Source organism: Prunus avium, chromosome 5, assembly GCF_965620075.1.
Source record: "Prunus avium chromosome 5, drPruAviu1.hap1.1, whole genome shotgun sequence".
Taxonomy (NCBI): domain Eukaryota; kingdom Viridiplantae; phylum Streptophyta; class Magnoliopsida; order Rosales; family Rosaceae; genus Prunus; species Prunus avium.
In genome coordinates this window covers 29,865,715-29,890,999 of record NC_142288.1, presented here as the reverse complement: position 1 = coordinate 29,890,999, position 25,285 = coordinate 29,865,715, and the positions used below count along the sequence as shown (strand labels likewise).

At 38.5% G+C, this 25,285-nt stretch overlaps 4 protein-coding genes across 4 annotated transcripts; 3 read left to right on the top strand and 1 right to left on the bottom strand.

Moving 5' to 3' along the window:
- The first annotated feature begins 4,379 nt into the window (after positions 1-4,379).
- Positions 4,380-9,279, top strand: LOC110746646 (mitogen-activated protein kinase 9). Its single transcript, XM_021946885.2, has 11 exons — positions 4,380-5,009; positions 5,554-5,962; positions 6,038-6,165; positions 6,351-6,410; positions 6,790-6,939; positions 7,166-7,321; positions 7,436-7,573; positions 7,664-7,737; positions 7,992-8,096; positions 8,371-8,611; positions 8,868-9,279. Exons 1-11 carry the CDS (start codon positions 4,665-4,667, stop codon positions 8,940-8,942), a joined length of 1,881 nt encoding a protein of 626 aa, XP_021802577.1. The 5' UTR covers positions 4,380-4,664; the 3' UTR covers positions 8,943-9,279.
- A 327-nt stretch (positions 9,280-9,606) lies between these two features.
- Positions 9,607-12,894, bottom strand: LOC110745448 (Tetratricopeptide repeat (TPR)-like superfamily protein). Its single transcript, XM_021945538.2, has 2 exons — positions 11,204-12,894; positions 9,607-10,874 (listed from the first exon to the last, which is right to left on the bottom strand). Exons 1-2 carry the CDS (start codon positions 12,743-12,745, stop codon positions 10,068-10,070), a joined length of 2,349 nt encoding a protein of 782 aa, XP_021801230.2. The 5' UTR covers positions 12,746-12,894; the 3' UTR covers positions 9,607-10,067.
- Positions 12,895-16,915: 4,021 nt separating this feature from the next.
- LAC1 (laccase 1) lies at positions 16,916-19,826 on the top strand. Its single transcript, XM_021947332.2, has 5 exons — positions 16,916-17,255; positions 17,362-17,513; positions 17,620-17,861; positions 17,997-18,125; positions 18,309-19,826. Exons 1-5 carry the CDS (start codon positions 17,148-17,150, stop codon positions 19,424-19,426), a joined length of 1,749 nt encoding a protein of 582 aa, XP_021803024.1. The 5' UTR covers positions 16,916-17,147; the 3' UTR covers positions 19,427-19,826.
- Positions 19,827-22,479: 2,653 nt separating this feature from the next.
- On the top strand, positions 22,480-24,452 carry LOC110747369 (GPI-anchored protein). Its single transcript, XM_021947563.2, has 2 exons — positions 22,480-23,353; positions 23,993-24,452. The coding sequence occupies exons 1-2, from the start codon at positions 22,673-22,675 to the stop codon at positions 24,332-24,334; spliced, it is 1,023 nt and encodes a 340-aa protein (XP_021803255.2). The 5' UTR covers positions 22,480-22,672; the 3' UTR covers positions 24,335-24,452.
- Positions 24,453-25,285: the final 833 nt, after the last annotated feature.

The window sequence follows — 25,285 nt, the reverse complement described above, 5'->3', positions numbered from 1 at the left end:
TAAGTTGATAGATTGAGCAAACGGAAAATGAAGTATGTCTTGTTGAATAAGGAGCAACCTCCATTTGGCATCAACCATTGTATTATATTTGAACTAAATTGTGGCGTTCGCATTCGCGTTGTGCATTTCTTAATTTAAGAAGTCTAATCCTATCGAAACTAAAACCCCATGCTAGTTTACCATTAATATATAGTAACACTTCTCTGTATAACGCATGCTAGCAACCTACATTTACTACTAAAAAGAAATTAACAATTACGCCAATCCTATCTAGGCTTATGGACTTTATTGCCCACTGGATTGGCTTATCTCATGGTTGGTGTTTTGATTACGCATATGATATTAAGAAATGTTAATTAGGTCTTCTCCAAGTCAAGCGAAACCCATTAATGAAAACAGTAAAGAATGAATTTCTTGCAATCATTAGCTTTTAATCCAAAACTTTAGCACTTAATGAAAGTTTGGGCAAGTTCTGCAGCATTATAAAAAGCTCACAAACTGTCGAGCAAGGTTACTACAGTTGCTGTGGCCCTCCCACTTAAAAGAAACCCTATAATTTCTTTCCTCCCAATGTAACCAAAAATAAAAAGCTCACAAACTAATGAAATGGGAAATTGGCACTACTTAAGTTATAGCCAAAACGCATTAAAGAAGGGTCAATCACACTGTGTGTGGCCTCTAGTTTGTTCAATGCAATTTACGTTGGTTTGCTTTTGTTCATGCACAGTCTCCCAACAAGTGGTTCATTCATTTACAAATTGTGCTATTTAAAACATTTGACTTAAAGAATTATGCTAAAACAAATATGCAGCAGGGTTAGTCAGCAGACATTTTGAGAATACTTTTTCTGTGCTGTGGGGTGGGAATTCAGAACTTATGAAGTCCTTTCAAGTGGGCCCCTACATATTAACATTCCAGATATCGCCATCCGAATGCATGATTCTATTCTATATCTATACTCTATAGAGAGCTACCTCAAGGGAACTTCAATTGATATACATATATGCATGAAAAAAGACGAGAGACAAATGGCGTTGATATGGGACAGGGAAAGGGAGGGATGCAACAGCAACACCCCTCAAATCAAGAAGATTGTTGAACTAGCTGCTTCATCCAAACAAACGCACCAACTGTCTATGTCCATGTCCATGGACGAAAACGAAATTAACAAGATCCACGCCTGCCTTCGAAATACATGCACAGTGCACCTGCACACCCCAGATCACCCACCTTACTCACAGGTAAGATAAACATACCCACATTTATTAATGTTCAAAAACTTCTATATTAGTCCCTCTCTTTTTGTTTCATTTCATCTCTATATATATACACACACTCTAGATCTGAAATAAATTGCAGATGATATTTAAAGCCATTAACTCGCTGAGTTATGAGGAAGGTGGTGCAAACAAAGCTGCTATATCCGCCTATATTAAGACAGAGTTCCATGATCTGGCTTGGGCTCATGAAAGCCTTCTCTCTCACCATCTTGGCAAGCTCCTTGAGAGAGGCAAGTTGGTTACTTCTACTACTGCTGGTGATTATCTGCTTCTCCTAAACCCTAAATTGTTATTGGCACATGAAGATTTGAATCCATCAAAGCATTCTCGGGGTCGGGGGCGGCGAGGAAGGCCACCAAAACCGAAACAAGGAAACAAAGAAAACATGACTAAGAGAGAATCATTGTCTTTGTGTGAGCAAAGGAAAAGGCAAGGAATTAACAAGGTAAGTGTGGAGGAGGATGGAAACCCCAAGAAGAGGAGAGGAAGGCCTCCCAAGATATTAATAAGTGACAATCAGCAGTTTTTGAGAATTGGAAGGACCTAATGCAAAGGAAAAGTAGGCATGCGACACTTGACATGCACCCAAATAGGTGTAGCATGATTAGTTAACTTACCATTACTCCAAAATAAATACTTAGAAGACCTATAACGATTATTATTCTTCTTTTTGAAAAATCATTACGCTTTACCTTTACCTATAATGTTGACACATCTTGTCATCTTGGCAATTTCGCAACTACTCTTTACCGATAATGTTGACAAGACATCGCCTCTAACGTGGATATACATGTTGTTGGAGAGCCAAAAAAAACCCTAAAAGTAAGTGGAAAATGGAAAGAAAGGCAGAGTTAGAATAGAAGGATTCTTCCTTTTCCCCCTCTGCTTATTGACAATTCCAAATCAGGGAAATTTAGTTCGCAACAGTCAAACATCTCTTCTCAATACACAGTGTATAAACTGCTGGCAATCCAGTTGTCCCACTTGATCAATAATAATACCTTTGAATTTGTTGAATGGATCATGTATTGTATTGTAAAAGTCTTTAAGCCATTATAGAAACGTTTGACCACTGGTTTCAATCAATCATACCCTTACATTTATCTTGAAATTATACACTCAATAATAAGTTATTTTTTAGTACAAGCAAGCGATAGTATAAACTAAACTACAAGGGAGGGGATTTCTCACACACACACAACTATGATGTCGTGAAAATTCGAACCTAAAACCTCTAATCTACAAGTTAAAGTCATTTTTCATTGGGCTAGACCCCATTGACACACTCAATAATAAGTTATAAGTGTGAAGCATGAAGATTGATTAGTGATTTACCAAGAATAAAAATAAAAATCAAGCTTAATATGTTGAGTACGACCCAAGATTTGTTGTAATGAATTAAAAATTGACATAGATTTAGGCCTCGTCAATGGGTCGAGCCAAACTAGCCCGACCCAAATTTAATGGGCTTGAGCTGGGCCGAGTTGGGCTTTAAAGAGGAAAGACAAAATAACGGGCCGGGCTAAGCCGGGTTTGTTTTTTAAAATTCAAAGCCCAAGCCTAGCCCATGGGCTGGGCTTGAAAAAGCCCATCGGGGCGAGCCTAAATGGACCTACTTTATTTTGTCTTTTTTATATATATATAAAAAATATATTTATTTGTCAATTCTTTATTTATTTTTTTCTATGTTTCCTTTTTTTTTTTTTTTTCATAGTTCTCTATTTACATTTGTCTATATGTTTATATCTCTATTTTTTTCTTTGTTCATAACTTCGTAGTTCTTTTTATTATTATTATTATTTCCATAAATATAAAGATACAGTTATACAACCCCATATTAATAAAATCATATTTTATCCCATACTTCATTTTTTTTAATTCTTACAATGATAATAGATAATGATTTTCTCCATATTTTCATTTAACTTGGGTTTTTATATATATTTATTTATATGTATGTGAGCTCATGGGCCGGGCTTTTATGGGCAGGTCGGGTCGGGCTTGGGCCAGACTTTAGACAGTCAAGTTCAAGTCCGGTCCACTCAACAACGGTTCGAGTCGTGTCGGGCGGGCCCCCATCTGCATATGGGCTCGCAGGCCTAATGATGACCCCCACTGGCGGATCCACAGAGGCGCAAGGAGGTGCAGCTGCACCTCCCCTCGCCGGAAAACTTCCTTGGGGATGCTGGAATTTGCCCCTTCGCTAGTGCCCACAAATTGTTCGACTAAATGCCTCAAAGACGTTGTATTGTTTGCTGCTGTGTGAGACCCTGAATATTTACCTTATATTGTTGGGCTCGATCTCACGAGCACGTAGGAGAAAACGGTTCATCAATCGGAGCTACACAACCAAAGTTATGAATTTTCGAAGTTTTTCTTGAATATTTGAAGTTAAGTTGCAGAGGCACAGTTTAAGGAAGAAGAAGACTCTGCGTCAGCGCTTTTGATTTTGATTCTTTTTTAAATGGCCCAATAGCAAGCCAACACATGTCTATTTCTAATTGGCCTAGCTTAAAAATTCATTAAATACTCATATGTGTGCCAAAAAATTCACCGAAAATTACCCCAAACTTCTAATCACGTGTACCTTTATTTCATGACCTCCAATTTACATGTGCTTTTGGTTAGATTAATTGGTAAATTTTGGTTAGATTAATTGGTATTAACTTTTGTTAGATTAATTATGTAATTGATATGGATTTGTTCATATTTGATATGAATTTTGGTAAACTCACTGTGTCAATGACAAGGATTTTGTTCATATTAATTGATATTCATATAGACTATAATCAATTAGTTGTAGACGTAAAACTTTTATTTGTTTTAATTATGAGTGACATTTTGCACCTCCCCTGAAAAATTCCTGGATCCGCCACTGATGACCCCTACATAGATTTATAGTGGTTTTGAGTAATTGCTCCTCCATGCAAGGTTATGGATTCGAGTCATAACATCAATGTAGTGTGTGTCGTGTAGTATGTGTAAGTTTAATATATTATCGCCAATCTCAATAGAAAATATCAAAAAAATAAAAAAGGAAAAAAAAAAAGACATATAGACCATGTCGTGAGGAAGTAAGACATACATTATTGCATTTATATGACATCCACAACGAAAGCCCATCTCCCAAAATGCAAACTTGTTAAACTCCCCTTCCTTACAAAGTCCACAAATCTGCCCATCTGATCAAACTCACCCTCTCTCTCTCTCTCTCTCTCTCTCTCTCAGGCACAGGAGCGACCATTGAACCCGAAAGAAAACCCGAGAAAAAGAGAGTGGCAGATGGCAAACCCAGAGAGAAAATAGCGAGTGAGAGAGAAAGAGAGCGGGCAATGCTGCAATTGTGTGGCTGTGAATCCTCAAAGGCTAAAAGGGGCAGAGTATATGGGGAGCGGAGCTACTCTGGTGGAGGGTGTTCGTCGCTGGTTTCAACGTCGCTCTTCTTCCACTTCTACAACTATTAATACTAATCCAAATAATAATTCAAAGCAACCCAGTAATAGTAATTATAGCAGAAACAACTTTGTCAATGATCATAATGATGCCCACGTCTCTGTCTCCGATTTAAGCCCCCAATCGTCCACTTCTCACCAACGGGAACAAAAGCAAGGCCAAGAGTACCAGCTTCAGTTTGAGGTTGAGGACGACTTTGACATATCTGGATTGAAGCTCATCTCAGTTCCCAAGCGGGCCGACTTCAGAGCTCCCCCTATGGATTCACAAAAGAAGGTCCTTTCTCGTTTCTTTTGTATTTCAGGATCTGGGTTTCTTCTGTTTTACAGTTCCGAGTTTTCTTTTTCGATTTCATTATATGGGCATTGATCTGATTTGTTTTTCCTTGCTGCTCTGTTTGATTCCTGCTTTGCTTTGCTTGGTCGAATGTGGTTTGTTTTCCTAGGCGTCGGTTGGTTAGGGAAAATGCACCAATCAAAACTGAGTTCCAACTGTTAATGGCGTGGGAGAAGTTTTTAGACCTTCAAAGTTTATAAATTCATGATGCAGGAGCTGAGAATACTTGGATTTTTCCCAATTAAACCTATTTTTACCTTGCTCCTGTAAGGTTCATTGCTGAAGATAATTTTTTGTTAACAAAAAATGCACTGGTGTTCTTTAAACCATCTTCTGGATCTAATTATTGAAGGACATTCAATCATATTATTTGCTTTTATTGTTCAATAATGAATCAAAAAAATAAAAAAGTTACTCCCCTATGTTTGTTGGTAAATATTCTCCTACATTTGTTTACAACTAATGGTTGTTGATCTTTATGCAGGGCAATCTAGAAACAGAGTTTTTCACAGAATATGGAGAGGCAAGTCGCTACCAAGTTCAGGAAGTCATTGGGAAAGGAAGTTATGGTGTTGTGGGTTCTGCAATTGACACCCACACTGGAGAAAGGGTTGCAATCAAGAAAATTAATGATGTTTTTGAGCATGTGTCCGATGCTACAAGGATCCTGAGAGAAATAAAGCTCCTTCGCTTGCTTCGTCATCCCGACATTGTTGAAATAAAGCACATAATGCTTCCTCCTTCACGACGAGAGTTCAGAGATATCTATGTTGTTTTTGAGTTGATGGAATCTGACCTTCACCAAGTTATTAAGGCAAATGATGATCTTACTCCTGAGCATTATCAGTTTTTCTTGTACCAGCTGCTTCGTGGCCTAAAGTATATTCATACAGGTTGGTCTTTTTCGGTAATTCTTTTGGCCTTTGCAGTTGTAATGATAATTAATTTTTTCTCTGCACTTCTTGCAGCAAATGTATTTCATCGAGATTTAAAGCCAAAAAACATTCTTGCTAATGCTGACTGCAAATTAAAGATATGTGACTTTGGGCTGGCTCGCGTATCTTTCAATGATGCCCCATCAGCTATTTTTTGGACAGTAAGTTGTTCTGTCATGCAAATCATGGCATGTCACCGCACAACTCCTAAAATATTTACTTTGTATGGTTGTTAATCAAAAGTCGCTAATTTGCTTTATTTTTTGAACTAAAGTTATTTTAAGTTGCAAATACTGGGGCTATAAACAACACTACGTGTGCACTAAGATTTTTTACTTTTATGAAGGACTATGTTGCAACTCGATGGTATCGTGCTCCTGAGCTGTGCGGTTCGTTTTTCTCAAAAGTAAGCTACAGTTACATTTTAAAGATCTTATATTGTATATATGCATTTTTTGTTTTGTTTTGCATTTTACTGAGATAGCTAATGGTATATGCATAATAATAGATGATTTTATTTTGACCTGTGGTCTTGAAAAGCCACATATTCTGGCACTGCTAATTCAGCCTAATGTTTTGGTTTATGCTAAAAGAGTTACATTGAGCAGGTTAGCAGCCATGTGATCAGATAAAGAATTATGTGGATTCTAAACCCTTTAGAGAAATTGTTGTTAATTCTTCATTATGGGCTTTCACTGTCTCTATCTGAATGTTATAAGTTGTTATGGTTGTTTATTGCTACACTATTGGAGGTTTTCTAATTTCTATGACCAATATCTTGGCAGTACACTCCTGCAATCGATATTTGGAGCATAGGATGCATATTTGCTGAAATACTCACTGGAAAACCGTTGTTTCCTGGGAAAAATGTGGTGCACCAATTGGATCTCATGACTGATTTGCTTGGCACACCTTCTACGGAATCCATTGCAAGGGTTAGTTATTTTATTCTAATAACTGCAGTTCTGTCATAAAAATGCTCTTAGCAGGCTGCCACAAAACTTCTCAATTTTCTTCACTCTTACAATTCTTATACTAAACCATTTTCTATATTGTTACATGTAACCGCCAAATGCTTAGTTTTATGTTAAGCTTGCTTACAGGCACCATTCTAGTACTCTTTATCCCTTCAAATGATTTATTTTCTCATGAACGTGGTAGATTCGGAATGAAAAAGCAAGAAGGTACTTGAGTAGCATGCGGAAAAAGCAACCAGTTCCTTTCACACATAAGTTCCCTAATGCAGATCCCTTGGCTCTTCGCCTAGTAGAGCAACTGCTTGCATTTGACCCGAAAGATCGTCCGACAGCTGAAGAGGTAAGGCTAAGTAATTTTAATACATACCACCGACATAGTTGGATTCCATACTGCATCCTTCAAAATTGCTTGGGACCACTGTACTTCCTAAATCCCTAATACTTATGCTTGCAGGCATTAGCTGATCCGTACTTTCATGGTTTGGCAAATGTTGACCGTGAGCCATCCACTCAACCCATTTCAAAACTTGAATTTGAGTTTGAGCGAAGGAAATTGACAAAAGATGATGTTAGAGAGTTAATCTATAGGGAGGTATGAGTTTGGTTTTCAAAACTTGTTACTTTCTAGCATTGTGGTTTTTTCCTCTTCACTAATGCTATAATAAATCTTGTGTTCAAACAGATTTTAGAGTATCATCCGCAGATGCTGCAGGAGTATCTCCGAGGTGGAGATCAAACTAGCTTTATGTATCCTAGGTGAGGAGGCTATTGATTTTCTGAAATAATTAATGATTCTGCTGATTATTCAATCAGTTGAACCTCAATGCATGTCGAGGGGTTTATTGGACAGTGGACGGCCACTCCCTGTTATGTGTTCCAGCCATTGGACTGAAACCAAAAACAAAAACAAAAACCATCTTGAGTTTATATAGCGTACAGATAAGTCTTGAGTTTGAAATTTTTGGTGCTTGGAGTTATTAACCTAGTTTCATCTCTTTATGTCATTTTAGTGGGGTTGATCGATTCAAGCGGCAGTTTGCACATCTTGAGGAGCACTATGGTAAAGGTGAAAGGGGTACTCCACCACTCCAAAGGCAGCATGCCTCATTGCCCAGGTGTGTTTTGGATAAGCATCTAGGAATGTAGTTTAATTCAGCTATGTCTGAAGGAGCAGATCAAATCTCTTCTAACTTGTACCTTATACACAACAGTCCATCCATCCATCCACCCACACACCCCTCCCATCCTCTTTAGCATACCAGATCTTTTAGTCTCATTTTCGTTATTTATGTAACAAGCTGGTCTACATTGTGGGCTGCTAGCAAAGCCTGAGTTGACCGTGTGATGTTTATTAGTTCATCTTAATCACCGTGTCATCTTATTCCTCAGAGAGCGGGTTTGTGCACCCAAGGATGAGAATTCTGGCCAAAACAATGATGTGGAAAGGACTGCTGCTTCTGTTGCCTCAACTCTTGACAGTCCTCCAGGGTCGCAGCAGCCTGATGGCTCTGTAAATGCAGATGGACAAAATGGACCTAGCAAGACAAACTACAACGCTCGTAGCCTGTTGAAGAGTGCCAGCATTAGTGCTTCGAAGTGTATAGGTGTAAGACCGAAAAAAGATTCGGAGGTAATTATCATCATTTGTACCTCATTTCCTCTTGTTTGATCGTGACAAGTAATCTTGCACATAATTTGGTGATAGATCTCCATCACACTTAGAAAAAAGGACACTAATTCTCTCAAAAATAAAATGTCACAAATGAAGCGGCATGCTATTTGATCCCTTATGCCTCTTGGTCTTTGCAGGATTAGTTGTTGGATATCCCCTTTTTCCTTTGGAAATAATCTGATTTCTTTTTCTTTTACTTTCTGTGTTTCCACAGGAGGAAGCTATTGCTGAGGTCAACGACGAGGCAGTCGATGGTTTGTCCCAAAAGGTTGAAGCTCTCCATGCCTGATTCTTCGATCTGTAGTAAAAAAAAGAAAACAGGTGTAACTTTGTGTTCTGCCTCCTTTCCCCCTATTTAGAAGAAAGGGTGCTCTGTAACAGTCCATATTCGAAGATATATAAGTTATTTCAGTTAGAAGCTAACATATAGGACTCCTTCATTCATTTTTCCTTCATTGTCACCCCCACAACGCAGAGGAAATTTCTCTGCTGTAAGTTGTAACTATTTCTGTTTGAAGAAGACGACATGTATTTTGTTCAAGTGTTTAGTGATTGTGTGATACAATAGAAACAAGTTTTAGTTTGAAGAAAAATATGCATAATATATATTTTTTTTATTTCCACAATGACTACCTATTTTGATATCTGAATATTAATTTTACTTTGTACGTGTGAGCGTGGCAGCCCCTGAAAATGGGTAGTGTCGTTTCTACCCTATTAGAGTATCATAGCTAGCAAGGACATTATTGACTTTTACGGTTTAGGGTGGAGGAAGAAATGGCCAAACAGCTTTTGGGTTGGGCCCTTGAGGCTTTGTCGAATTCCACTTCCAGTCTTCCGACCGAGGACAATAAAACGACGGCGTCCCTTGCACCCAAAAAGAGAGAGAGTGAATAAAAAGGAACGACGTCGTGCGAACCGAACTTTACAAGATATCAGGAAAACGAAAAAACAAAACACAAAAAGGAAGAAAATTACAGAAAAACCTAAGGACAAACTGGCTGAAGCAAAGTAAGCTCAATAGCCTCTAAACTCAGATTTGTACAAAGGAACACAATTGGTTTAAGACAGGTCATCCCAGAGTTTGCATTTTTACACAGAGAATGCCATGATTTCACGAGCTATCAAAAATATCTAGGCATCCTTCATACTTATTCTCTTTGTTTTTCCCTCTACCTCTGCTTCACTTGTGGTTTTCAAAGGCAAAAATAGCCAGCTCCTTCCTACTAATCACTTCATCTGTTCATCACCACAAGTTACAACGTATCTTTCCTCGAACTTTCTTGTAGCACTCTGGTTCCTGATCACGTAACTTCATCTGACTTTCTCTTAACTTCACCTGTTAATCACTTCACTGTGGTGAAGACCAGCAAGTTTCTTTTGCACACACTGATATGCATGAATTCATATACACTCACCAATAATCCCCGCATGAACAATTACCGCCGCTGAAGTGGTGAAAACGGTGAGAATCCCTTAGGATTATTGTCCTTCCCACAATCTTGGATATGTATTTAATGGCATTGTGGCAGTCTCCACAAACTCGCAAGTTTTTTATTACACGGATTGGCCTCCCAGCTGGGATTGAGAGAATTCCAAATGCCACAGCTAATTTCTCACTGTGATACTTCAGCATATGCTCTTTCTCTTCCTCTTCTACGTCATGTAAAACCAACTTTGTGGAGGAAACGTATCCCTCCCGCTTCATTTTCAAATCCAACTCTTCTAAGAAGGCATATATCTTGTCCTTATCTGGGTGTATAGAGTCCCCAACTGAAAATGTATGAATCTTGTTTTGCACTTCAACCCAGCTATATCCAGGAACTTTCCTGACACCTTTATCCTTCATCTTCAATCTCATCTTACCAACTTCACCCCATCTGCCAGAAGCTGCATATAAATTTGACAAAAGAACATACATTCCTGCATTGTCAGGCTCCATCTCGAAAATTATCTGAGCAGCCTTTTCACCTAATTCGGTATTGCCGTGAATCTGGCTTGCACCAAGTAGAGCTCCCCATGTTGCAGCATCTGGTTCAAAAGGCATATCTATCATTAAATTCTGTGCTTCCTCCAGGCGCCCAGCTCTACCCAAAAGATCAATCATGCAGGTATAGTGTTTTGAATTTGCTGTTATGCCGTAATCCTGATTCATTGAATAGAAATATTCCGTGCCCCTGTCTACGAGGCCAGTATGACTACAAGCAGATAATACACCAACCTGAAATGAAATGAAAACCAAATTAATTAACCATTAGACATAGAGAAGAAATGCACATGAAAAGAGATTATTTACTTTGAATAGAAAATATAATTCTTTCCAGTTGCTAAACAATAAAGCCAAGAGTTTTTTTTCCTTCCAGTTTTAATATGTGTTGATCAATTGCAGCAATGCTAAACGGCTTTGAGAACCAGGGTTGTGTTAGGTTAAGCTTTTGAGAGTAATTTAAGAAGAAATAAATGCATTAATTTGCTATAAGAAAAGATAAATGTGGTGAAAGTTTTGCCCCTAAATATGACCAAAAAAACTTTAATTGAATGAATAATTACCATTGTTACATCATCTGGTTTGATACTCGCTGCCTTCATTGACTCAAAAACCATCAGAGCCTTTGAGCCAAATCCATGCCTTGCATAGCCATAGATCATCGTATTCCATGAGACAACATCCTTTTGAGCTATTCCTTGGAACACATCATATGCTTCCTCAATGCTTCCACACTTACAGTACATTACAAGGAGTGCATTCCCCACATAGCACCCAGTTTCGTATCCTGCTTTTGTCATTCGCCCATGCAACTGCTTCCCTAATTCCAACGCAGCGATTTCAGCACATGTGCTCAAAGCACAGGTAAATGAAGACCTAGTCAACCTTTCCCCATCTCTTTTCATCTCTACAAATAGACACAAAGCCTCTTCACTATAACCATTTTGAGCATAACCAGCAATAATAGCTGCCCAAGAGATGGAATCACGCCGAGGCATGCTATCAAAGATTTTCCTGGCACTATCAATATCACCACTCTGAGCATAGCCAGTTAAAATGGTATTCCAAGAACTGGCATTCCGAAAAGGCATTGCCTCAAATAATTTCATTGCCATGTCCATTCTCTTGCATTGTACATATCCTGCAATCATTGCATTCCATGAAACCGAATTCTTTTCTGGCATTTCATCAAACATTCTCCTCCCTTCATCCAACATTCCATTCTGCACATAACCTGAAAGCATTGATGTCCATGCAAACACATCACGAATTGGGGACTCCTCAAACAATCTCCTTGCTTCTGACATTTCCCCATTCTGCGCATAGCCTGTGATCATGGTATTCCACGAAACTTCATCCCTCACAGGCATCCGGTCAAAAAGCTGCCTAGCATGAACTAATCTCTTTTGTTTTACAAATCCACCCATCAAACAATTCCAAGAAACTGCTTCCCAATTGGCTTTCGACTCAAACAGCCTACGAGCATCTTCTATCCTTCCATTCTGTACATACGCCGCAAGCAACCCATTCCATGATATCTCATTCTTATCTGGCATCCTTTCGAAAACCTTCCTCGCCTCATCAACATAGCCATTTTGGGCATAACCCGATAACATAGCGTTCCACGAAACAACATCCTTTTCAGGCATACGTTCAAATAAGGCATGAGCGGCACCAAGGCCCCTATTCCTCACATACCCACTAAGCATCACATTCCAAGAAACTAGGTCTCTCTCTGGCATTTTCTCAAACATATCCTTTGCAAGATCAAACTTGCCATTTGCCAGGTAGCCTGATATCATAGCATTATAAGATACTGGGCTCCGCCGAGGCATGACATTAAAGACGCGCAGAGCCGCTTCACATCGGCCATTGCGCATTTGGGTGGTAATGTCCTTGTTCAGTTTGACAATTTCAGAGTCAGAGGCGTTTGATAACTTATTCATGGATCTGCGTTTCTGGGTTAGTGCTTTCTTTGATGGGATTGGGTTTGGGCAAGTCGGATTTCCAGTTTGGTGCTTGATGTTGCTGGGTTGCTGGGTTTCGAGTGAGCGTAAGCAGAAGCTGCTGCTGTGTAACTGTCTGAAACGGTAACTCCCGCGCATTGTTTTCCTTCAAATTTTGCTTCTCCTCCTCAGCAGCATGCAACACGCCAAAGCTCAATTTGATTGGATTTGCCCACAAATTATGGGTCCTTGGTGATTTGGGCCTCCTCTTGTGTTGTTATTTGGTTTGTAAGCCTACGTGCTACAACAAAACCATGAATCACCAACCTTGATGAAAATGGCATTCAATTTAAAACATAAATAATAATAAATATAATTAAATAAGGCTAAGATATTACTTAATTACAAATATTAAACTAAACAAACTAAAAAATAAAGTCCACAAAATAATTTAAAATAATTAATTACAATTTATTAAGTAATTTATGAAATTAGTACAATATTTAAATACTAATTATTCACTAAAGAAAGAATAATTAAAATATAATTACTAATTAAAGTAATTAAAAAAGGCTAAAGATATTACTTAATTACAAAAATGAAAACCTGTTATGCAGTATCGCCGAGCAGCTATACTGTTAAAACATTCATATATATTTAGAGCGTATAGCCGCGCGGCTATACTCTTTAAATATTAATATATTTTGGAGGTATCGCCGAGCGGCTATACTATTTTAAATATTAATATATTTTAGAAGTATAGCCGTGCGGATATACTATTTTAATATTAATATATTTTAAACGTATAGCCGAGCGGCTATACCATTCAAATATTCGTCTGTATATTTCAAGCGTACCGCCGCGCGGCTATACTATTTTAAATATTAATATATTTTAGACGTATTGCCGTGCGGCTATACTATTTTAATATTAATATATTTTAACAGTATAGATTTTAGAAGTATCGCCGTGCGGGTATACTATTTTAATATTAATATATTTTAAACGTATAGCCGCGCGGCTATACCATTCAAATATTCGTCTGTATATTTCAAGCGTACCGCCGCGCGGCTATACTATTTTAAATAGTAATATATTTTAGACGTATAGCCGTGCGGCGATACTATTTTAATATTAATATATTTTAACAGTATAGATTTTAGAAGTATAGCCGTGCGGATATACTATTTTAATATTAATATATTTTAAACGTATAGCCGCCCGGCTATACCATTCAAATATTTGTCTGTATATTTCAAGCGTACCGCCGCGCGGCTATACTATTTTAAATATTAATATATTTTAGACGTATAATATATTTTAACAGTATAGCCGCACGGCGGTACCGTTAAAGTATTCGTGTGTATATTTAAAGAGTACAGCCGGTCGGCTATACGCTTTGCATATTAATTTATTTTAGAGCCGCCCGGCTGTACGATTTAAATATTAATATATATTCAAATGATCTAACAAAAGATTCTATAGAAGGTACCTTGATGGATGCATTTGCTGCATTGCTACAAATTCCACCAAATATGTAATTCCACTTCCGGCAACAAAAGGTGTCATTTTCTCATCTTTGCATGCTATCTATGGGTAGAGAAACACAAATAAAATATAAGGTTAATTTTCAAGAAAATGTGGCGCTCAGAAAAAGTGGTTCTTAAGGAATTAATTCCTCCTTTATTAAAAAATGAATTATTTCCTTTAAAAAAGCAGCTGGGTATAGTCATTTCTGTGTTTAGTATCTCCCTCCAAATCAAGAGAGAAAAGTTACACGAAAGCAGTAGTGTATAGTGTTTCCAATATTTTAAAGCTGGAGATGAGCTAACCTTTGCAGTAAGTGAAATAATGAAATCATCTAGTTCTTCCGCAGACTGGTCTTCCATTCCCTATTTGTCATTCCTTGTTCAAACCACAATTTTCAGTCCTATGACGTTATTCTTATCGCAAGACAATTCTAACAGGTATCGCTCTCAAACTAGACTGTACTTGTGAACATCTCACATACCTGCTTATGGAAAATTGTCTCCAATTGCATCTCAACACGTAAAACCTTGAGGCAGTCAATTGCCAATTTTCTATACTCATCTGCAAATGATGCTAGATCCCCAGCTGCAGCACTAGTTTTTCGTTGATGACGATTCTTGCCACTCTCTTCTACATGATTTGGAGCTTTGAAGGTTCTATGCCCAAGCCTACGTAATGCGTAAAATTGTGCTCCATTTAAGCTATCATAAATAAATTGTTACTGAAAAGATTTAAATGCCAACTTTTCAATGAAATATGAAACAAATGTAGGATGCCAAACTGAATAAAAATATCAAAACGATCTTGTGTTTGAGGTTGAGACTTGTGTAAATTAAGAACGAATGGGATCAATCAGCAAATAAGGGGTAGTATTTAATGAATAATTAGTATTTAAGTTATAACACTCGTTCTTGACCGAGAAAAAAAAATCTAACACTCGTCACTTCATAAGTTGGTAGTCGTTGCAACGGACTTGTAGCTTAAGTAGTTAAGAGTATTTATCCTTGCCTCAATATCGCTTATGTAAAATAAAATAAATAAAACTTGTTGGTCGTTGGCATGTTGCCAAGAATAATCTTCTTTGGGAGTGGGATGGGACCTACTGCTGCACATCACATAGTAGATTGAAACTTTGAGTGGTTTGAGTAGTTTTATCATGGCAAGCGTTTTGGTTTTGGGGCTGTCATTGATTTGAAAAGTAGTTTGCTTATCCTGACTAGAAAAATTTGATGCATAAATATTCTTATTAGTGTTGAGTAATACACGTACGAATACGATGGCATTGATAATTCAACTCCCTCAAAGTCAAAGTCTGTCAACCACCTTATAGATTTTAGTAACTCGAGAGATGTGTATCATTTTGAGAGAACCAAATCATATTTATTTATAGTATAAAGTTAATTGGAAGCTGACTTCATACCGAGACTACGATCAACTTACAGAAAGAAATTGCATCGAAACGCAGTTTGCCAATGTTGACCAAGAAAACTTATGCATCCCAGCCCAGTGTGGCAGCATGCAGCATGCAGCAGAGAATTAGAAATAAACATGACGCCTAATAAGTAATTAATTAATGATCATTTCTCTCTCCAAGAAATGCAAACTGATTTGGATTTACAGAAAATGCGAAGCGGTTTAGGTTGTAGAAGCATCTTATAGCAGAGCATGTTAGCTAGCTAGGATTCTTAGGCTGTAAAATTTTGGCAGTTTTTGGCCTTAAACTATATATATATATATGTTCCTAAAAGTCTGAAAGATATATGGGATTGAAAAAGACAGAAAAATAGTACAAGCTGTTTAGCTCAATTTGTATCCTCTCTTCTGTAGAAAATGCCATCCGCCTTGTTTAATACTTGGCTTACGTTGAAAAATATAAGTCCCACATCGGAAACTTGATAAAATACAAGATATAATGAATGGTTCTACTACTAATATCATCGAGGCATTTTGTAATAAAACCTCACACCCACTGGACTTTGTAGATGGTTAAGTTGAGGACAATATCGATGTTGTTAGTATTGGGCCACTGGCCCGTCTCTCTGAATTTAACTACTTTTAGTAGGGGAGGGAGAATTATTATTTTGTTCAAAATTGGTAGCTTAATTAATTAATAAACCAGTTTAGAAAACTCAACCAACCCCAGCACCATACATATAGATTCCTTTAGCACTTTGCCCTGATGGCCTATCCCAATCAAATGGTTATCAAATATCAATTTGCATATGTAATGAGTTGGTTTTGGTCCCCCTTATCTTCATTCTTGCCATTTTTATTGGAGAAAAAGAAGTTTATGTTAGCTAGCTCACCTTTAGTTGGTGAAAAGGGGCTGGCTGACTGAGCAAGTAATTAATTTATATATTTGCCTAAAGATTTCTTGCTCTTGAAGATTTCTTGCTCTTGCCGTCTCTCGATCTTCGCCACATGTTTGCAGTGGTCCAAACAAGTCCAATCATTGACCTCATGGGAACTACAACGATTTTGTGCTGTTCCTGATATGCAAAGATACTACTGAGTTAGTCCAAGTTTGTCTTGAATAAAAAGCTCACACCACCAACCCACCCATACGTATATATCAGAATCAAAAATTGGTGAAGGAATTGACAACAGGGTTGATTAAAAGATGACAAATCCCACAATTAATATTTAAGACTAGACTCCTGGTATAATGAGAGAGAGAGAGAGAGAGAGAGAGATTCCATATTGGTCGGCTCCTCTTCTTGATAGATAAAGGTTTTCGACACATAATTATGAACTATAGCAGCCAAGCTTTCGAACAAATTTCTACCCTTTGAAAACTCATTTTGACATGTTCATTGTCTGCTGCCTCTCCTCACCTACCCATCTAGCGTCACAAAATCTGTCTCTACATAAATTTATTAGTATATGTCAATGTTAATCAATAAAAAATCAAGTAACCCAATAGAAGTTAGGCATGTATATAAAAGGGGGGGCTTGCATGAAAGTTTGGTAAACTCAATTGGGGCATGCAATATACTGAGTGACTCCCAAGGCTGCTCTTGAGGTTCTAGTTATGGAGTGTTTAATCCAGCATTATGGGTTATTTGTGGTGATGCTAATGATACTTGCTGGGGCTTTACCATCTGGTTTTTCGCAAACAACCCGACGCTTTCAATTTAATGTAAGCTAGAGTAGAGAGTGTCAAATTTTGTCTCTCTTGCATTCTGTGATCACCAATAGAAATCAGAGTATGAAATTGAAAGCTTGAATTGTGGTCTGGTTTTCAGGTTGAGTGGAAGAATGTAACCCGTTTGTGCAGCACAAAGCCACTTCTAACAGTGAATGGAGAGTATCCTGGGCCAACCATTGCTGTCCATGAAGGTGATAATGTTGAAATTAAGGTGACTAATCACATTGCAGACAACACCACCATCCACTGGTGAGTTTGATTACAATAAATACTAATTGTGAATCTGTGATTGTATTGGTATTGGACACTAATTTTGTTAATTAAGAAACAACTGATTTGTTGCTAATTATGACAGGCATGGTATAAGGCAACTAAGAACAGGATGGGCAGACGGTCCAGCTTATATCACACAATGTCCCATAAGAGGTGGCAAGTCCTACACCTACAAGTTCACTGTACAATACCAAAGAGGCACTCTTTGGTGGCATGCACATTATGCTTGGCAACGAGCTTCTGTTTATGGCGCCTTTATCATCCATCCGCGGATGCCATTTCCATTTTCAGCTCCAATTCAAGATGAATTCCCCATTATATTTGGTAATAACATCAAAACGCTTCATTGTTTGAACCATACATCTTTGTTTTCTGATTTTCTATTGGTAATTCTGATCATGAAAGCTCTGTTCTCACTCTCACCTCTGTATCTTGAATTGTTCACATGTTTGATCGCAGGTGAATGGTGGAATGGAGATGTAGATGAAGTGGAAAATGAAATGATGAAGTATGGAGGTGGGCCTAATAGTTCAGATGCTTATACCATAAACGGTTTGCCAGGACCATTCTATCCTTGCTCCAACAAAGGTATCCAAGAATTAATCTTCCGCCACTTTTTTTTTTCTCTTTTCTACATGATTGCACTTTACAATTATGCAGCACATTCCATAGTTCTAACTAAAGTTCCAACTAGAAGAGACAAAAATCTTCAATATAGTCTATAATTCATCAAAACTGATTGTACTAATTAGTACATGATTGATTTTGCAGATACCTTCATCAAAACAGTGGAACGTGGCAAAACTTACCTGCTTAGAATCATCAATGCAGCACTCAATGATGAGCTTTTCTTCGCTGTGGTTAACCACACATTAACGGTTGTGGAGATTGATGCAGTGTACACCAAACCATTCACAGCCACAGCCATTATGGTAGCTCCTGGTCAAACTACCAATGTTCTGCTCACTGCAAATCAAGTTCCTGACTCCTCTGGCACGTTTCTAATGGCAGCCTGGCCTTATCTCACTTCCATTTTTCCTTTCGATAATTCTACCACAGCTGGCTTCTTGCGTTACAAAAACACAGTGACTGAAAACATTAAGCATCTGCAGAAGATGCCTAGCACTTTTGAACCAAACAAATACAACCTTCCTAAAATGGAAGACACCAAGTTTGTGACTAAATTTTCTGACAAGCTCAGAAGCCTGGCATCCCCTCAGTATCCATGCACTGTGCCTAAAACTATCGACAAGCGAGTTGTGACAGTTGTAAGCCTTAACCTTCAAGACTGTCCGGCTAACAAAACCTGCAAGGGGTATGAAGGCAAGAGATTCTTTGCTTCAATGAACAACCTGTCCTTTGTCCGTCCCTCCATGTCAATATTGGAATCTTATTACAACAAACTCCGAAACAATGAGTACTCCACTGATTTCCCAGAAAAGCCTTTAAAGCCATTTGATTATACAGGGGTGGATACAGTATCAGAGAACATGAACACTCAATTTGGTACAAAAATTTTGGAAGTCCCTTATGGGACAAATTTAGAAATTGTGCTGCAGGGTACAAGTTTTCTTAATGTGGAGAACCATCCAATTCATATCCATGGCCACAACTTCTTCATAGTCGGTAGGGGGTTTGGGAACTTCAATGTTGCCAAGGATCCAGCAAAATACAATCTAATTGACCCTCCAGAAAGAAACACAGTGGCAGTTCCAACTGGAGGATGGGCTGCAATTCGATTCAAGGCCGACAACCCAGGAGTATGGTTCATTCATTGTCATCTTGAAGAGCATACTTCCTGGGGTCTTGCCTCAGGCTTAATTGTCCAAAATGGTCCAAGAGCATCTCAGTGTGTGCTTCCTCCCCCTAAAGATCTTCCCTCATGTTGAGGTGTTTGCAGAGACAACTCAAAGTGTTGTTGGTCAACAAAACTTTGTCACACCAGTCTGTAGGCTGGAGCCACACTTTTCCTAGTGTTTGCAAAGCTTTAGGTGAGCATACGCTTTGTACTTTTTTTTCTTTTTTTTGGTGAATATAGAGGTTTTGTACTATTTTTTTTCTGTATAATATACGGGTTTTGTACTCTTGAGTATTATGGACCAGAAACATGCACTGAAATGAATTGCAAAAATCTGGATATTGCTCTAGTAGAAGTTCTGTTGAGACATGAGAATGGCTCTCAAGCTCTTAAGAACTACATGCTTTTGGGGGTTACAGTCTAGCTAGAGTTTGTTAATGGAGCCTTTCTATCTCTGCCTCTGTGTGTGCGGTGTGGGTGGGTGAAGGTAAGGTAATCAAAGGAAATGCATGGAACATGTTCAACAAAGTAATCAATCACGATAAAAGAATGATGTTCTGCTCATGATTATGCAATTGAAAAACTGGATGTATGTATACATACATATACATATACATATATGCTTTTTAGGATCTCAAAGCAAAGCAGCCAAGGAAAAAGGACAGTCCCCCAGTCCCCTCCCCTGGATGGTCTTGAATCTTTGATTAACAAAAGGGGCTGATGTGCTTGCCAATACAAACAGAACAGGAATTAGGATCGACTTTTTTTGGTCTTTTTGTTTCAATAAGAAAGAATACCAAATGGTTGCATAACTTAGAATAATTATAAGATGATAAAGTGATCTTTAACATATGTCCTTTCTGGTATAAAATAAATCTTTAATTCCTCTCTTTTCAAAGCCCTTTCCTTCCCTTCAATAATTACAATAACAATAGTAATCGTAATTTCATTTATAAACGACAAGTAAGATATCATACAAAAAGAAAGAAGCAGCAGCTTTCAAAATATAAAAGAGAGAGAGAGAGAGAGAGAGAGAGAGAGAGAGAGGCTTTTACATACGCGTGCAACTCGTATTGCGCCTACGGTACATGTCTAAGCAGTGGCGGATTCAGAATTCTTAGGCCATAGGTTCATTGTGTAAAAGTTTGAAAATTGTTTTTTAGACAAACTTACATTGAAATATTAAAGCAATAGCACTTTCATTCCTAATCAACTAATCAAAACACAAAACCCTATCAAATATTTTAAAAGAAACAACCTAAACAGATTTTAGTCACAATGCTTTTAGTCATCAGTGACTGAGTGAGAGATGAAGAATTCTTCCTAAATAAATTATAAAAGAGTCAAATACTCAGTTTGCCAGCAAAACCGTAAACATATCTTAGAGAGAGAAAGAAAGAGTGGACCTTGGATGTTGGTGGGCAAGAGGACCTCTGTTTCTGGTCTTGAAGAACAGCCATTTGGCTCTCTCACTTTGTGGTTATGGAGGAGAGGGAATGTGAAAGTAAATTGCTAGGTTCTGGGGATGGTGAGGCTGCTGGAGTAGGGTAAAGGAGGCGACAGCCTGAGGGTTTTCTTTAAAGTCAGAAAGAAAAAGAAAAGAAGAAGAAGAAAAAAGAAAAAAAAAACCGCCTAGACCCGCCTAGGCGGATTTTTTATTTTCTGATGATTCAATCGCTATAATTTGGGTGATACACTGGAATTGGCGTAATTGTTTATAGTTGGTGCTCTTCCTTTTGAAATATGAAGCGGACAAGTATGGGACAATTGTTAGAGTTGGCCTCCGTCTTCCCCAACATAGATTCTACAGGGACTACGTTTCCTGCTAGAGGAAATACCCCATTCTCAGTGTACAATACCGCCAACAGTTTTTACCAGATAAATTATTCCAGTAGTTTCGCGGTCATTCCGGCGAGAAGTGCAGTGAGACATCATGCCCAACTTGCTTGGAAAAGGCTCTCCGATAGATTTTCTTTTTATGGTGGTGGATTTTCAGGTATAACTAATATTGCTCAAGCTTTCAGCTTGGCTGTAACCGGCTCTAATCTCATACTTGCTGGTATTCTTGCCATCAGCTAGCATGGGCGCAGAGGTCTTTTTCATAAACGGACTACCACCCATTCCAAGAGCTATACTGTTTTTACGGCATACCCTTTTCCTTTGAGTCTCTGAACTGATCCTGTATTTTATTAAGTTTGAGGTTCAGTATCAGCTATCAAGACTTGGACATAGGCAGAAGAAGATAAACAGTTAGCTAATTACACAACAATTTGGCAAATGAATGGCAAAGTTAGAACCAACCAACCTGGAAATGAACCAAATAATGAAAGCACAGCAAAGAAAGATAACTTGAAAAGTTCCTAGTGTGAGAAGTCTTTTGTTCACTTTCTGCAGGGCAACAATGACTCTTGTGCTTTATGTCTAAAGTCGATTCCACTGCGTTAAAATAATACCTAGGCTTCGAACTTCTCGCTTTCCTAAGGCTTGGAGAACAGTCAAAGATGATGGAATCGTTACTTTCGTCTTTCCAAGGTTCTCAGTGTCGTCTAGGTAATAACAAATTATTAGTGGGTGATAACCCAGTTGATGAATTACATTAGTGAAAGGGGGGAGAGGAATGAAAGAAAAAAGTTGCACACAAATACTCAAAATCGATGAATTTTCTATTAGCCTATGAGTTATTTAAGCATGTTTGATTTGTTGCTAGACTTGGGAACCCAAATGCTTTCTTGACTTTAGGGTTTAGAACGTTATTTACACATGAGATACATAGACGTCTAAGCCTCGTAAAGATATTTTATTTTATTTTATATATACACACATCCGAATCTCCGATGGTATAAATGAAAGTGAATTCACTTGGATGCAAAGAAACAAATTCACTACTATGAATAACTGACCTAACTCGTACTTGCAAATTGCAATCTCGTAAAGCAAACTTAATTTCCCTATGAATGATTTGTTCATGATACTATTTTGCTAATCGTCACCAACTTTATCCACATTGTATAGATACTGGCACAAATAGCACAGTGCTAAAGTTAGATCTACAATTATAAACAGCATTCGACCAAAAAAACCAAAAAAAAAACTAGCAAACAGCCAAACCAGTCCCAACCCCACCCCTTCTTTTTTGCTCACTTTCATCTGCTCCTACACACACCCACCACTAACAGACATTACTTTTCTTTCATTTATATCACCCTCCTCCTCAAGTGCCTCTAAACACCCCCCCCACCCCCTTCCCCACACACACCATTATTGTTTGTACAGAAAAAAGAAAACCCAAAAACCAAAAGTACAAACCCACAAGGCTGAAGGCCTGTCCTCTCTTCCAATGTCCCCAGCAAACCCACCGTTCTTCACCATCTTCTGCTTCCTCTTCACTCTCTTCCCTGCCTTCCCGGGTTCACCCATACCCGACCCGGCCCCATCCCCAGTCCAGTCGTCATTCCTCCCAACCCGAACTCCATATCCCCCTGCTGCTACAATCCCTGCATTCCCAGAACAATCTGACATAGCCGGGTGCCCGCTCCACCTCCCAAATGAGCTCTTTCACGGCATAAAGTCCGCATGCTCCGCCACAAAAGGCGACTCCTTAGGGAAGCTGCAGCACAGCAGGTGCTGCCCTGTGCTTGCGGCGTGGCTTTATGATGCCTACTCTGCCACCGCCCTCGGCAGAGGCGGCAGAGTGGGCCCAGCAGCGGCGGGTCACAGCAACACCACTTATGACCCGCCATTGCTGCCAGATGACTCAGAAACTTGCGTTCAGGACCTGGGCGAGGCGCTGAAAACCAGAGGAATAGAACTGATCAAGCCAAATGAGACGTGTGATGTGGTGTATTGTTATTGTGGGATAAGATTGCACCCTTTGAGTTGTCCTGAGGCATTTTCAGTGAACCAAAGGGGGAAACTTGTTGGCGATGCGAGCGTGAAGCGGTTAGAGAGAAATTGCTTGAGCAGCAGTGGATTTCCGGGTCTTGGTGGCTGCTCCAAATGCTTAAAAAGCCTCTACCTTGTAAGTAAATCCTTTCTTCTTTCAAATTGCAAAGTTTCTATCTTTGTTTGAATTTTTTTAAAATTATAGTTGTAAGTAAATCCATCACTTTTTATTTATTTATTTTGATTTCCACAAATTGAAGAAGAGGAAGAAGAAGAAGAATCTGATAAAGGGTTTCTTCTAGGTCTTCTTCCAAAGTTCCATGCTTGCTAATTAGGAAAGTGCTTATGCTCATTTTACTTTTTTTGCTAAAACTTGTACCATAACCCTGGACGCGCCATGAGAGCAAGTGTATTACATTTGCATGCTAGATATATATAACAAATAGTGAGAGTCGGTACTGTTACTATTAAATGAGCACAACAAGAAATGACTGGTGAAGTGAGTGAGTATACTTATTAATTTCTGGTATGCTGTTGGTTGGGATGGAGATCGGTTAGCTTCTTTTATTCATTTGGAATATTGATGACTCTTGAAGGCTCTAGTTTAATGTGCATCGACAAATATGCGTGCTAGCATGAATTTGATTTGATATTGCACCTACTAGTTAGTGCATTAAACTTCATGCACCAAACCCTTGTTTGCTCAATCAATGAGATGACCATCTCTTTCATTTGCTTCTTCTAAAATTCTAATTGGGAAATTGATGTTATGCAGCTTAACAAGAAGAAGACTTTCAATTCAAGCAAATTAGAGGACAGGACCACCAAAATGCACAACAAAGATTGTCAGCTGATGGGTCTCACATGGCTACTTGCTAAGAATCGAACGGCTTACATCCACACAGTTACATCTGTGTTCCGGGCCATCATGGTAAGCGCCGATGGCTCCGATCCTCAATCGTGCACTCTCAACAGTGATGGAATGCCTCTAGCCGTCGATTCTTCTGAAATATCTGATAGTTCCTCATCCAGAATCCTTGCAGCTTCCATCTCTCTCTGCGTCTTGTCACTTTCTTTGTTGTTTGTGCAGCTTACCCTATGCTCCATCCAAAGTTAGTTCAGGGCTAAGCAGGTTGCTGTTCAAAAATTTATGAACCGTGGTCCATGAGATTTGTGTATTCTTTTGTACTCTGTAACTGTTCTACGTTTTATGACATGACCAATTGCTTGCCCCATGCATTGGATACTTGATGTGCTCTGCTAAAATTGAAAGGTTTTTTTTCTGTGATTCTCTAAAAATAGGGAGGATTTTTGCCCAAAAACATCTCACGTGGCCTCTGCTAACATGTCTCAAAGCGCTGCTGTTTTGTTTTGAAGAGACAAATTATAGGTGCTGCATGTAACTTGTTTGGCGGCATTATTTTGTGACAGTTGTGTTCTTCACGGGAAGTTTATGAAATGTCAACATCTCCTAACAAGGGGCCTTTTATCTTCTATGGTTTGTGTATGCAGGTGCAGCAGCAGAAAGGTAAGGATTTGAGCCAGCCAGCAGTATGGAGATTGAGACATTATTTTTATAGTATTGCATACAAAACGCCAAAATTCCATTCTCTCCCCTATCATTCTAATTCCCAAAATGAGTTTGGTTAAAAATCAGTAGCATATGTAACCCAACCAAAAAAAAATAAGCATGGGTAGACCCTACCCGAAATTCAGTTTGACGATCAAGTAGATATTACTTGGAACAACCTAGCAAAGTTCTAACATCTAAATAAACTTTAAAAATATATACATACACAAGCGGTATTGAGGGAGGAAACACATGACAACAGTACAATGGTAACGGCTTTTAACCACTTAAGCTACAAGTCCTGACAAGTCCCTTCGTAAATAAACTTGAGCAAACTATTTCACTTGGTTTTGTTATTTTCGTACGATCCATTTACATGGTGGGCTGGGCTTGGCTGGGGGTAAGGTTCCTATGCTTTGAATTCTCACACACGGGCCTGGCACAATTAACGCCCATTTTAGCTTTAGACATGGCCCAATAAGTGTTATGTCAAGCCTT